The sequence below is a fragment of the Aythya marila genome, assembly GCF_965140915.1.
Source record: "Aythya marila genome assembly, chromosome: 2".
Lineage (NCBI taxonomy): Eukaryota > Metazoa > Chordata > Aves > Anseriformes > Anatidae > Aythya > Aythya marila.
This window is the reverse complement of record NC_139043.1, coordinates 63,163,605-63,177,728: the sequence shown is the minus strand read 5'-3', so window position 1 is coordinate 63,177,728 and position 14,124 is coordinate 63,163,605. Positions and strand designations below refer to the sequence as shown.

General features: G+C 40.9%; 1 protein-coding gene across 9 annotated transcripts in view; it reads left to right on the top strand.

Moving 5' to 3' along the window:
* ELMO1 (engulfment and cell motility 1) overlaps positions 1 to 14,124 on the top strand; it is a 322,098-nt gene that overhangs the window by 200,575 nt on the left and 107,399 nt on the right. For 8 of the 9 annotated variants that reach the window (XM_082753916.1, XM_082753922.1, XM_082753917.1 and 5 more), the window contains one exon: positions 12,516 to 12,652. In XM_082753916.1, the coding sequence (XP_082610042.1) occupies positions 12,516 to 12,652 (137 nt within the window). The remainder of the gene's footprint in view (positions 1 to 12,515; positions 12,653 to 14,124) is intronic. The other variant, XM_082753924.1, reaches the window with a different exon arrangement.

The window sequence follows — 14,124 nt, the reverse complement described above, 5'->3', positions numbered from 1 at the left end:
CGTGCTGAAGAAGCCCCACTGTACAACCAGTTACCAGAGAATGAAAAGAAATATGCCCTGTTCACTGATGGGTCCTGTCGTATTGTGGGGAAGCATCGGAGATGGAAGGCTGCTGTATGGAGCCCTACACGACGAGTTGCAGAAGCTGCTGAGGGAAAAGGTGAATCGAGTCAGTTTGCAGAAGTGAAAGCCATTCAGCTGGCTTTAGACATTGCTGAACGAGAAAAATGGCCAGTTCTCTATCTCTACACCGATTCATGGATGGTAGCAAATGCCCTGTGGGGATGGTTACAGCAATGGAAGCAAAACAACTGGCAGCGTAGGGGCAAACCCATCTGGGCTGCTGCTTTGTGGCAAGACATTGCTGCTCGGGTAGAGAACCTGGCTGTGAAAGTACGTCACGTAGATGCTCATGTGCCCAAGAATCGGGCTACTGAAGAACATCAAAACAACCAGCAGGTGGATCAGGCTGCTAAGATTGAAGTAGCTCAGGTGGACCTGGATTGGCAGCATAAAGGTGAATTATTTATAGCCCGATGGGCCCATGACACCTCAGGCCATCAAGGTAGAGATGCAACATACAGATGGGCTCGTGATCGAGGGGTGGACCTGACCATGGACGCTATAGCACAGGTTATTCATGACTGTGAAACATGTGCTGCAATCAAGCAAGCCAAACGGTCAAAGCCTCTTTGGTATGGAGGTCGATGGCTGAAATATAAATATGGAGAGGCCTGGCAGATTGATTACATCACACTCCCTCAAACTCGCAATGGCAAGCGCCACGTACTTACAATGGTGGAAGCAACCACCGGATGGCTGGAAACATATCCTGTGCCTCATGCCACCGCCCGGAACACTATCCTGGGCCTTGAAAAGCAAGTCCTATGGCGACATGGTACCCCAGAAAGAATAGAGTCAGACAATGGAACTCATTTCCGAAACAACCTTATAGACACTTGGGCCAAAGAACATGGTATTGAGTGGGTGTATCACATCCCCTATCATGCACCAGCCTCCGGGAAAGTTGAACGATACAACGGACTGTTAAAGACTACATTGAAAGCAATGGGCGCTGGAACATTCAAAAATTGGGATACACATTTGGCAAAGGCCACCTGGTTAGTCAATACTAGGGGATCTGCCAACCGAGCTGGACCTGCCCAATCAAACCTGTTACGTACTGTAGATGGGGATAAAGTTCCTGTAGTGCATGTAAGAAATATGCTGGGTAAAACAGTCTGGGCTACTCCTGCCTCAGGAAAAGGCAAACCTATTCGTGGAATTGTTTTCGCTCAGGGACCTGGATACACTTGGTGGGTGATGCAAAAGAACGGAGAGGTCCGGTGTGTACCTCAAGGAGATTTAATACTGGGTGAGAATAGCCCATGAACTGAATCGTACCATGTTAATTACTATATAATACTGTATGTTATCACTACTATGACTACTGTAGGTGACTAATTAGAATGTATGGAAAAGAGTGTAACCTGAGCGTGACATAAATGGTATGGAATAAGGGGTGGATAGGTGTCCTGGTTTCAGTTAGAACAGAATTAATTTTCTTCCTAGTAGCTGGTGGAATGCTGTGTTTTGGCTTAGGATGAGAAGAGTGCTGATAACACCCCGATGTTTTAATTGTTGCAGAGCAGTGCTTATACCAAGCCAAGGACATCTCAGCTTTTTGCTCTGTCCTGCCAACAGGCAGGCTGGGGGTGCAGTAAGAGCTGGGAGGGGACAGACCCAGGACAGGTGACCCAAACTAGCCAAAGGGGTATTCCATACCATCTGACGTCATGCTAAACAATATATAGGGGTGGCTAGCCGGGGGGAGGGGGCCGGACTGCTCGGGGTTAAGCTGGGCATCGGTCAGCGGGTGGTGAGCAATTGCATTGTGCATCACTTGTTTGTACATATTATTATTACTTTCCTATTATCACCATTGTAACATTATTATTATTATTATTTTGTTATTATTATTTTCCTGTCTTATTAAACTGTCTTTATCTCAACTCACGGGCTTCACTTTCCATTTCTCTCCCCCGTCCCAGAGAGGGAGGGGGGAGGGTGAGCGAACGGCTGCGTGGTGTTTAGCTGCCAGCCGGGTTAAACCACGACAACATCATTATAAAGAAGTGAAGGAGAGCTAGTAGGGGTGCATCTCCTGGTACTTGAGCAAGCAATATAGCTTCAGCACAGTTCAGAACTAGATCTGACATGAAAGATGAGCTGTTATTTCTCTAGGATGTGTGATACAGTGCACTTCCCTCACCTTAATCACAGGCAATTATTTTTTGTACTGATACTGATGTCATCTTTCTCTGTTTCTCATTCTGTTACCTTGTTTGGCATTTTGAGTATACCCAGTCTTGATTCACAGCAAGTGGTTGAATTCAGAGCATTTTTATTGCCTTTTCTGAGATGGCAGAGGAACTAGCCTAAGTTTAGCTTTTTCCTTGTTTTCTAGATAACTGATCATTTTCCCTCCTCCAGCTTCTGCACTTTGGTAGCTCGCCTGATTGACTAGGCAGAGGTATCAGGCAGCCAGCCTCAAACCCCACCAGGGTGGCATTGAAGGCAGCCTAACAGACTGTCACGAAGGTGTACCAAAGGAGGCATAACACATGTACTGACACCTCTGACAGTGAGTGCAGAGGGCTTGCGGCTGGCCTGTGCCAGCTCTGCACGAGTAATTCAGTTGTAACCTTTACTTCTTTATAGAGGAATGACTGGGTACCAGGAAAAAGTCTTCTCTTCCTTCCTGGCTTGCCTGCTTGTTTGTTGCCTTCTCCATATGCTCATTTGTTTTTCTTCCTTGCAGTTCTCCTGCTGTTGCTCACTTGTAAGATTGAGTAACAGGGAAAAAAAGTGTTTTTCCAACTAGTTGTCTTGCACAATGACCACATCTTTCTTTGCATTGTCATTTTAAACATTTGATTTTAATGAGGAGGCCTGTAGGAGGAAAAGAGGAACGTGAGCTGCTTAGACAGCAAGAAGGGACATAAAATAAATAATAATAATAAAAAATCTGTACTCTTCTCAGGTTACCATTTGCAGTGTTTTTCTGAAGGTTTTCACAGGCTCCTTCAAGTTTTGCTTACAGATGGAGCCCTAGCCAGCCTATTTAAAGCAGAATTAATTTTCAGTGACAGCTCCTCTCTTGTGAATCGAACAGCATGGTTTGTATTTCAGATGGTAACTAGAGTATCTTCTTGATGAAGTGTCTCAGAGAAGGTCTTTGGAGAGGCATAAGCCTGTACCTGTAGTACAGTCTCTGTAGCTTCCTAAATAAAGGAAATGGGTAATTAGAGGTAAGCGTGCATATTAGCAAGAATCCTTTACAGAAGACAAGCAACAAGCTGGTGCTCTCTCAAACAGTCAGAGTAAGAAGTGGAAAGTCAGCAATCCTGCCATGAAAGGTAATCCACTGCTGTACTGCTCAAGGGGACGTGGAGGAGATGCATGAGCGGAAGTAGGACAGGTGGCTACTTCTGACTCCAGCCCTCAGTGATCTGGGTTTGTGGTGATGGAGCAGTTAACAGAAAATGCGCCAGAGCATAGCATTTAGGAATAAACTTTGCCAGTGGGTATTGCAGGGCTAAAATGGGTGGTTACACAGCGTAACTGGCTGCCTTTATGCCACTCTTTATGAACACTGAGAATATCCGCCTCCCCCATTGTTGCTGTCATTCTTCTTGATTTGTCTGGAGATACGGATGAGGCCAGTTCCTATGAATATTTAGGAGAAAAAGGCTGTTACAGGGAAGGGAGTAGGGTGTCAACATGTAACAGATGTGATAAGGTGTTTCCCTGGATGGGTTGGAGCTTGGCTGGCCTTCTGTAAATGCCTCTACCTGTGTTCGTTGTTCTTCAAGTAGACAGTCCGCAGGCTTAGGAATTGTCTGAAATGCCTTTTTTTTTTTTTTTTTTTAAGCTTTCACGTACCCGTTGTGTGCTTTGCAGGATGTCAGGAATCTGACAAAGCAGCGGTGCTAGCCTGTGTAAGAAATTTTTGCATGCTATGCCTACTTGTTAAACACTATTTTGTAGATTCTGCTTGATAAGTGTAATTCCTTTTCAATCTGTATTGTTTACCAGGAGTGACCACAAACATTGCATAGTCCCTAATTAAAGTTATTGTGTTAATTGGTTAACAGGCTTTTACATTGTTATTCAGGAATACTGTAAATATGCTGGAACGTAATTGCAGATCTGTGCTTGCACATCTGTGTCTCTTTTTTCACAAAAGATATAGGTTTGGGTTGTGGGTTTTTTTTGTTTTTGTTTTTGTTTTTTTTTTGGTATGATGAGCACAAGCCCTTGGTTTTTATACCATTTCAACTGTCATAGTTTTCTCCTAGAACTGAATGACAGATTTGAATGAAGTGCACTCTCACCTCTGACGATGATGCTCCAATTTATCCACCAGGTTTCAAGGCCATGTTTTCTTGCTGTTATTGATCACTGCTCTTTTATACTGGAAGTAGTGGAGGAGTGAAGAGGGAAGTCGAGTACTTTCCTGTTTGGCCAGCAAAGTGCTATGACACATTGTAGAGGCAGTTTAGAGTTATTCATATCTAACACCTGTTTTATCACAAATAAAAATAGGCTTCTTTGGAAAGAAATGGGAAACCCTTATCAGCACGACACTGATTCTCTGCAATCTTTTTCATTTCCTTGTTGTGCATAAGAACCTTTTTAGTGACTTTTGATTTTCTGTTTACATTTCTGAACCACAGTTCAGAAATGTTTGGTCTTCAGGTCCTTTGTAAGTAGGCTAGGTGCAGTGAAATCTCTGTATTGACTGATAGTTGCAAAAGGTATCACTTTTATAAAGTCAGTCTGTTGTGTGGACATCGCTGGCTGCACTGGTTTCTTTCTGTTGTTCATCATCAGCTCTGGATGTGGAAGGGTGAATCTGTCTGGGTTTTGTTCCTCAGCCTCCTCTATATGGACATAGAACAATTGCTGGCTCTCAAGCACTGGATCTGTTGGTAATAGTTAAGTGTGGGGCTTTACTGACTTGTGCTGCAGTAGTTAGGATTCTTTCACTGCTTTGATTTGGGACAATGAGAAAGGGGAATTTTTAAATAGTGTCTCCTTTCATTAATGATATCTTGGGGAGAGGAGGCATGTTTCTCATACAGCAGTAGTCACTTTCAAAGTAAATCTGAGTAAAGTAGTGAAGCACTTCAGTTTCCATGTGCTGTAAACATCCTAGTCATGCCTGTCTCATCAGGCTTGAGGTTTTGTGGAATCCTCATTTTTCATTGCCTAGTGAAATTATTCTCAGCCTAGAAAAAGGAAAGCTAAGAGACCGTAGGAAGCCTTTTATAAGTACTTTTCCTCCAGCTTCTCTCTATAGCTCTCCCAGTGAGAAATCTCATTGGTTCAGAGAAATGCTGTTGCCTTGTATCTCTATGAGGAGATTGAGTTGGTGTTTTTTGCTACATGTTAGCAAAAACAAGTCTGACTCTTCCAAGTCAGTATATGGTTAGGTAAGGTAAGCTGTTAGATGTTTTCTGTAACGATGTATTTCTAGATAATTTTGCTGCTCTCAAAATGCTATTTACCTTGTTAAAATGGGAGCATTTTTGCCCTACTTTACATGATCAACTTGTCACTTTCCCAAATACTGGTGTGTATACTACTTCGGTGCTGCAAATGCCTAGTGAATTTTGGGCCTCTTGAGCATGCCTACATTGGTTCTTAGCCTCTCTTGGACTGAGGTTATCATGGTAACCAGCTGTGTAGGATCCTCTTTTGTAGCAAATAGAAATGAGAAGCAAAATGAATTCTTAATTTTCACTTGAAAAAGGGATTTGGAGTGGTTCCTGATACCCTTCTCAGGAATTCTGCATTTTCACAGACACACACACACCCCTGGGGAAACTTGTGGCACATCTTGCACAGTTCCTTGGTCCAGTGAGCTTCTTATCCCCTTCTAGTTTCAATGCAGGCAGAACAAAATTCTCAAATAATTCATGTAGGTTTGAAGTTGAACAAATGCAGCTTAGCTCTTTGTATTGCTTTACTGTGTCCTGAAACCTAGGTGCTTGTATCTTACCGTTGCAATTCAAAGTAAAAAAGACCAGTGGCTTTTGTTCGAATAATAATCAGTCCTTCTAAACTACACTGTTCCCTAGGAAAGACAATTACACAATTGACAGCAATATTACCACGTTATTGCACTGCCATTGTTCGTGACTTTCTCTGCCTTAAAGTATGCTGTTTCCCTATCATGTGAGAGAAGGGTAGCCAAACGTTTTTGCTTAAATTATTGCCAGCAGACTACAGGGATCAATGGTGTAGATAACTTGGCAATTGCAGTATTTCTGCAGCATTAGGTGCACTTTTTCTTACGTACTGTATGTGTTACTGAGAGAATTTTTGATTGCGTATATAAAAATGGTCATGGCAGTAGTTATTTTTACTTTATCTCATCTTCAGGGAGAAGCAGAAATTAGTGTTCCTCCTCCTGAGAGAGCTAGTGAGAATTAGTTGCTCTTTGGTTGTCTTCTGTTATTGGCAAATAATAATCCCAGAGGAGGCCATGCCAAGTGGAGATGATATTTCCAAGGTCTGTATTGCACCATTCATTTGTGGATCTTGCTGCACTTCAGAAACTGCAGTGGATCATTCTGCCACCCCCCTCCTCCCCCATCAAATATTATCATCTCCATTCTGTGAGAGGGGGGGAAACAACATAGGGGATAAATGACTCACCCAGAATTCAGCAGCAGCTCTGCAATAGAAGAGACAGATCCATGTGGAGACTCGATCACACAGATTCCAGATCCCTGTCAGACAGAGACGTGTTTTGGAGACCCCTCTCACTGGAGCTTTGCAAACCACTTTCCAAAGGCTCTATGTCACTGATTCCCTCATCTCAAAGCCATGCTGATGGAGGCAATTTCAGGATTTTTTTTCTTGATGTCTTTCTTGGTATGCAGTATCTGTTAATACCACCCCCAGTGCAGAGCTTACGCCTCACCACAGGGTCTGTCTGTCCCTTTACATGTGACAGCATTAATACCGGGTGACCATATTTATATGGCTGACTGAATAAATTGATTGATTCAAGCTCTCTGCCTGCTTTTGAAATATTTGAGAATACACAGCAATGTTATCACTTTCATTATCTACTATGGAAAATATTTTCTTCTTGTGTTTTGTACACCACTTGTGCATTGTTGACATCGGTGACAAGGTTTTTCATATGCGATTAGTAAATGTCTTTGATGCACAATCCCAATATGATGGCTTGAAGCCTTAAATTTGCAGAGGAGTGGAAAAGCCACTGAAATGTCAATCTGCAGGGGAACTAATTGCACAGATTGCAGAGGAAGTAGGCTGTGGAGTTTTAAAAAGCATTAAACCTTTTTCTGCCTGTGTTGCATAATTATTAATCAAGGAATTATTTTGAGAAAACTTAATGGAAGCATGTAGTTTTAATTGCTGGCTAACATATGGCAGTATAACTTTTGCTGTCCCTCCATTCTTAGTAGGAATGTGAGCTGAGTGTAAGATGTGAGCATAGCTCTTGTGGTCATGTCATACAGTTGTTTCATGGCCAAGGATTTGCAAGGATTTCTAGGATCCTTGTCTTCGCATACAGTAGCAGAACCCAAGCTAAAGTGTTAGAGTTTACTTATAATTTTTTAGGATTTTTATTTAATTTGAGCATAAACTTGTAGACTGCATTCTATCCTACTAAAAAAATAATACGTTTGGCCCCTGAGATGGTATTTCTATTTTTATTTAGTATGCCAGAGTATTGGCAGTTTTTCTTCTGTAATGCAGTGAAGTTAAGATTTTGCCACCTGAGGAAAAACTCTGGGTGTCATCTTTTAGATTCTTAGCAAATGCAAAGGCTGAGCATCTTATGAGTTTTTGCCAGGTCTTATTGAGATGCTTTTGCATTATCTCTTTAAAAGAGATCAGAAGTCTTTAAGACTCCTGCTTCCTGGAAAATGACCATTTAAGTTGCTCCCAACTTGCCCCCCCTGGCATCATGAATAGATTTTGAAAAGAATGTGTTAAGCGTTTTCCAAATTTCTAACGTTCCTCTTCATGATAAAGACTGTTATTTATTATTTCACTTTCATTCCAGTATAACCTTCTTCATTTCTTGCATTCAATCAGAATAACCATATGTCACTTTAAAGGTGTGGAGAATGAGTGTCTACTATCAACAGAGTGGTTTAACAGAGTCAGGAGGAAAGCAGAGGTTTTTTAAGATCAAGGGTAGTACCTTGCCTAGAGGGGTGTATTATTGTGTCTCTGTCTGTTATGGTAGCTTGGTGGGGAGAGAAGGATTATCTTTCTATTGCTTCCAAGTATTGTGCAAAATAAATCTAAAGAGAAAAAAAAAATCTATTCAGATTATTTTTCCCATTCCAAGTGGAACATTTGTATGAACATCTACAAACAATTCATTTCTTAAGGTAGAGGGAAAGATGGAATCAGTACTGTATCCCCCAATCTGTGTGTTTAAGTAGAAAAGGTGTCAGTTCCAGCTATAGGTTTGCAGCATTGCCACCAGCTTCTGATGAACGGGTAGCCTTTGGTTCATACTGGTTTGGGCTGTGAGGAGGTGATGCACCCACCTAGTGTCTGTCTGGTGCACTTGTCCTTTCCTGGAATCTGTCCTGCACGCAGAAATCCCTTTTGTCTGTATTCAGTTCACCAAAGCAACTTTGAAATTTACATCTCTGCTGTACTTCAAGTTGAACAGTTATTGAAACATCATAATGTAATCTGTGCCCTTCCAAGACAGGCTTATGCAAATATGCAAATACCCAACTGTTCTCAGCACAGCTAGAAGAAATTTGGCTCTGATGATGTTGTTTCTCATGGGAAAAAGCATTCAGACAAGAGGTAAAAAAATGAAAGTATAACTCTTCTTTCTCATTTTTTCCCCTGTTGTTTCCTACTCATCTGCAGAGGGGACAAGACAACATATCAAATTCATTTACCGTTTGAACAGTCAGGGATGCTTGAATGTATTTCTCATAATTTAGAAAATGAACTGACAGACACAACTGTTTTGGATAGACACTAAAAATATACACTGAAAGGACTGCATAAAGTCTCAGGTAGAAATTAGCTTTTTATTTTATTTATTTTTTATTTCTTTTATTTTTTGTCCAGTGCAGTATCTGATGAGAAATGAACTAAGCTTCTTCCTCAAAGGCACAGCTATAGATCAGCTAGAAGCTTGAAAGACTACTTAAATCCCGATAGGTGGCACATTGATCTATGGCTCCAAGAATTGTGCCAAGAAAGGAAAATCAACAAGATCTTCACCTGATTTATGTAGGCCAGACTTTTCTTCTCTGACTTGCCTTTCAAAGGTGATCTCACAGAGACGTAATTAAAACTTGATGAAGTTATTAAATAATCATGATGATTTATGTCCCTATGCTGCAACCCTGTATATGTTTCTGTGTTGCTCCCAAATGTGGCAAGTTCTTGCCTGTGAAAATGAAGGTTAGAGAGTGCCAGGCTTCAGGCCAGAAATTTTTTATGCAGCTCTTTTGTGAAAGGTCTCCAAATCATTCTAACACTGGATTGCTGTTTACAGTTTGTCAAACCGGAAGTTAGTGAAACAAATCAATGAAATTTTTAATCAGTAAAACTCAGAAGCCTCTAAATTTGCCCACTTTGTAGAGAGAGGTGATACTCTGACAGTGGAGATGCTGACTTGGGGCTGGAGATAGCAGGGTAACACCAGAAGTTGTTATTCAGTCTTAACTCTGGCCTAGAAACCACTAATAACACAGTATTGCCTTTTTCTTCATCCTCATCTTGCTTATACAAAGGAGAAAGAAAGTATTGAGTCAAGGGTTATCTTTCATTAGATATTTAACCACAGCAGAATGTAGGCCTGGCCTGAGTTGCAGCCTATTGATATACTATAATATAAACATTGCTGATGTGCTTCATTTGTGAGGTTTCTGTTGAATTGGATTATTTGGACTACTATTTTTACGACAAACAAGAAGCAGCCTTTGAAGTCGAATATGGATTTTTTTTTCTCTTCTGTCTGGATGCTAGTGGGAATTTTGAAGAAACTATTTCTCATTTGTTTTTGAATTTTTCTTAGCATTTGTTTTGTGCTTTAAGACATTGATCTTGTTTTTTTTTTAACAGGCCTAACTATCTCCATGTATATCAATACCAGCAATTTTCTACGCTTTCCTTTTTGGACTGAAAAGACAAGCCACAATATGTTGTCTAGTTATATAAAAGGTGGGGGGCTAGCACCTCTGATTCTGCATGCAGAGTAGTCAGCATTTTAGATACAGTTTGGAGCTGATTATCATAAGGAACATGAGTTAGAACTGATAATCAAGTTTCTGAGAATCCCTAGCCTTTCCATTAATTTTGATTTATTGATTTTTTATGAGTAGGAGCAGAGATAAGCTCTGGCTCTGAGGAGGATCAGAAAGGCCAGTGTGTGTCGACGTTATTGCATTGTTTCGTGCTGTGATTTATACAGTGAAGGTACTGGCTGCGTTCTTCAGCTTGGCGTTATTTTATTTCTTCTCATCATTATAGTATTTCATGACTTAAAGACAAGTGCCCTCTGAGAATCTGTTCTGTTGTGTCTCTAACATTATTACAGGCTGAAGGCCTGATTATTGGAAGTGCTGAGCCCTTGCAGCTTCAGCTGAATGAATGGAAGCTGAAGGTGCTCTGCAAATCATGCCTGAGGCATTTTGTTCTCTTAAAGTGATTGAGCCTTACCTCATAAATATAGGTCTCTGCTTCGACAAATTCCCTGTTGACTACACATCCTTTGAAGTAAATTGAGATTATTTGATTAGAATGAAACCTATGCTCCAAAATTAACTCTCACCCTCACTACATAGCTGAGGAATTGATTAGATTTTAGTAAATCTGATGTTAAAATTAACCCTCAAATTTACAATTAAGCTTCAGAGTTTTGCTTTGCAATTGGAAAGCTGCATCTTGGGAAAGATCAGAAACCCTCTTTCTTGGGAGCTTCAGGTGACTGCAAGCAGAACTTGGGTTTATATGGCAGCAGGTACTGACATGGCAGAGGTAACTAAATGTGCTGAAAGGGAGGGGTTGTGGCTAGAAAGAGGTACCAATACCATGAGGTTGCAGCTTGTGCAAAGAGTCGGCCTGCCTGCTTCATTCACATCCTCTTGCAGAAAGTTTTCATTCTAATTTTTCCAGTTCCACTGAGAGAAGGCAAATATCAGGCAGTGAGTGATGCAGCTTCAAGAAAAGGGGTGTTGTATCCCAGAGCTGAATACTTCTCCCATTCTTGAAGAGAATGAAGCCTACCTAAGCTGTGGCTGTTTGATCCTGAAGGAAGGGAAGATGCTGCTATATGGACATGTGAATGACTGCTGAAAAAGACCAAAAGAGTACTGATGCAGAAGTGAAAGATGAAGTTAAGAGTTTTAAGGATAAAGTATATGATGAAGGCCTTAGTCAACTTGACTTTTTTTTTTTTTTTTTTTTTTTAAGAGCATAAATGTGAAACCTGCTGAGGTGGCACTGTAAGTCATGGCAGGGTTCTAAAGATCCTTTTCTGTACTTCTCTAAAGCCCCTTCTGTTCCCAAGTTCCTCAGGCAGGCCAAGAGGTCAGCATTGCTTCAGTCCTGCCATTAAATTTTGAAAATCCATTCTTCTCACAAGGCGATTCACAGTCCTGTCAAACTGAACTCTTCCTTTCTGGGATCATCATCACTATACTATTATTTTATTCTGCCTTTCTTAAAGCCAGTATTTGATTTAAAAAAGAAAAAAAAAAAAGTTGTGGGTTGTTTTTTTTTGGTGGATGGGTGGGTTTTGGTTTTTTGGTTGCTATTGTCGTCCTGTTTTGTCCTGCCCCCACCCCACCCCCCTATCTCAGATAAGGGGCACATGACATAAGATCAAAGGATTCAAAGAACAATTTGAATCAGTTATATTTCCATCTATATGTCTCTCTAGATTTCTTTGTTTGCCTCTGTGGTATATCCATATAGAATATGGTAGCTCATCTACTGTATCAGCAGACCTTCACGTTACACTGTGTACTTTGATCTAATATTGTGTTGTGACTGATCAGGTTTTGTATTTGGTTCTCAGACAATATGGTGCATGCTGTTAGCAGTGGGGAAGGCTGTTACTTCGATGAGAAGGCTTGTGTTTCTGTCTGTCCTTCTCTGTCCTGGCCTGAATGACAAACCTTGGCACAAACAAAGCACCCATTGAGAGAATATTCAGGGAAAAGGGTAGTTGCTTCCTCTTGCTCTTTCTGCTGGTCTCATACAGGGAGGCACTGTGCTATGTTTCATTGCCTTTTAAGACTGTAGTCCGAGGGTGGATTTTCAGGATATTCTTTTGACACCCTTTGCTACTAGAACTAGGATTCCTGTCCATTATGGTACTCACTAAAGTTTACGGCTGGTTGTATTTTATTTTTGTTTGGTTTTGGTAGTTCCTGCCTGTAAATGTTTTATTCCACTGCCCCTTGTTTTTCTGTTTTTAGCCAGTGAGACCTGCAATGATTTCCATCCCATGTTCTTCACCCATGACAGATCATTTGAGGAGTTCTTCTGTATCTGCATTCAGCTCTTGAACAAGACATGGAAGGAAATGAGGGCAACTTCAGAGGACTTCAACAAGGCAAGAAAAGGGGTGGGGAGGGAATAACTGGGCAGGATGTTGAAACAAGGCCATGTTTTCTTCCCTAGAGGCACAGGGATTTACTAATTCCACTTCTGCTGAATACTGTGATGTGTCTTCTCTTCAGATTCTTCATACATCAGAGGGGCAGCATTTACAAAGCAGGGGGATTGAAAAAGGTCTGTGAATCTCCCTTACACCTCCCACAGTATAAGGGAGATTCATAGACCTTTTTCAATCATGTTACACTGCAAACTGGAAATACAAACCTGGCTTGAGGGTATATTCTGCCTTTTTATGTTAGCAATATTATGCTGAAGTGCTGCAGCCTCTAACGTTGTAAATAATGCAAACAGACTGTTGCAGTGATAATTGTGTGCATCCCTTTCATTTCATACAAGAACTGAAATAGTAAAATATTAAAGAGTGGACGCAAACATGACAAAGTGCTGTACAATCTGGCCAGCTGAAACAAACCAAAGCAACCAACCATCAGTATTGCACCCTTTTCATTGTATGAGAAATCTGGAATTTTCAGACAGTCATATGACTGACAGCAAAGGTGTGGAGAACAGGGGTGTCTGTCTTAATGGGCTCTAGAAATCCTAGTTTAACTCTCTAACATACCAGGAGGCTGAACAGTATCTTTGGCATTTTGTAAGAATGACAAACTCATGTTTTTGTGTCCTGCTGGCATCTCTGTCTTTGTTGGGAAGCTCTGTATCTTGCGCCTCTCTGACTGAGATCGAATGTTGATTATAGGGATGTTGGTTGAGAATGAAAAGGGAGGCAGCTGCATTGTGTCAGCATGTTCCAAAGAAGTGCTCTGATACCACCAGACTCAAACGCTATGCGAGAGCTAGTAAGAATGATTGTGCCTACCTTCTAACTGGAGCTGTCTATTAATGAAATTATCTAAATGTCCTTTTTCCACTGCAAAAGGAAGGTGAATCCTTCAGACACAGTGTGGAATAACCTGTGTTGATTTCTTTTTGGTAAGATAGCGGCAATACCTGAAGCCTGGCAAAACAGAAAATGGAAGTCCAAAGTGCCTGCTGTTGTAGCTAGATAACCTAGAGGCTTGTTCTTGTGTAGAATTTCTGACACATTTCTTATTCCAAATGGTACAAAGAAGAGCAAAAGGAGCAATGATGAGATATTCCACTGAAAAGTATAGCAACCTAAAATCAAAGGCTTAAAAGCAATAATCTTTTTTATAAAATACTACTTTATATTCTGTGGTTGTTTAAAACAAACGGATTGATAACTGCCTGTTGCTTACAGGCCTTCTGTCTCAGTAGAAAAAGGATTTGTGTATATAAGTTTCCACAACTTGAATTTGAGTATTATTAGTTATTGAATTATTATTATTAGGGGAACAAAAAAATGTTCTATTTCTGGCAACAGCCCAGATCACCCTGAGAGAAAGTACAGAAATGTTCTTGTCTGTGTTAGATACCACTGTAGTGGTA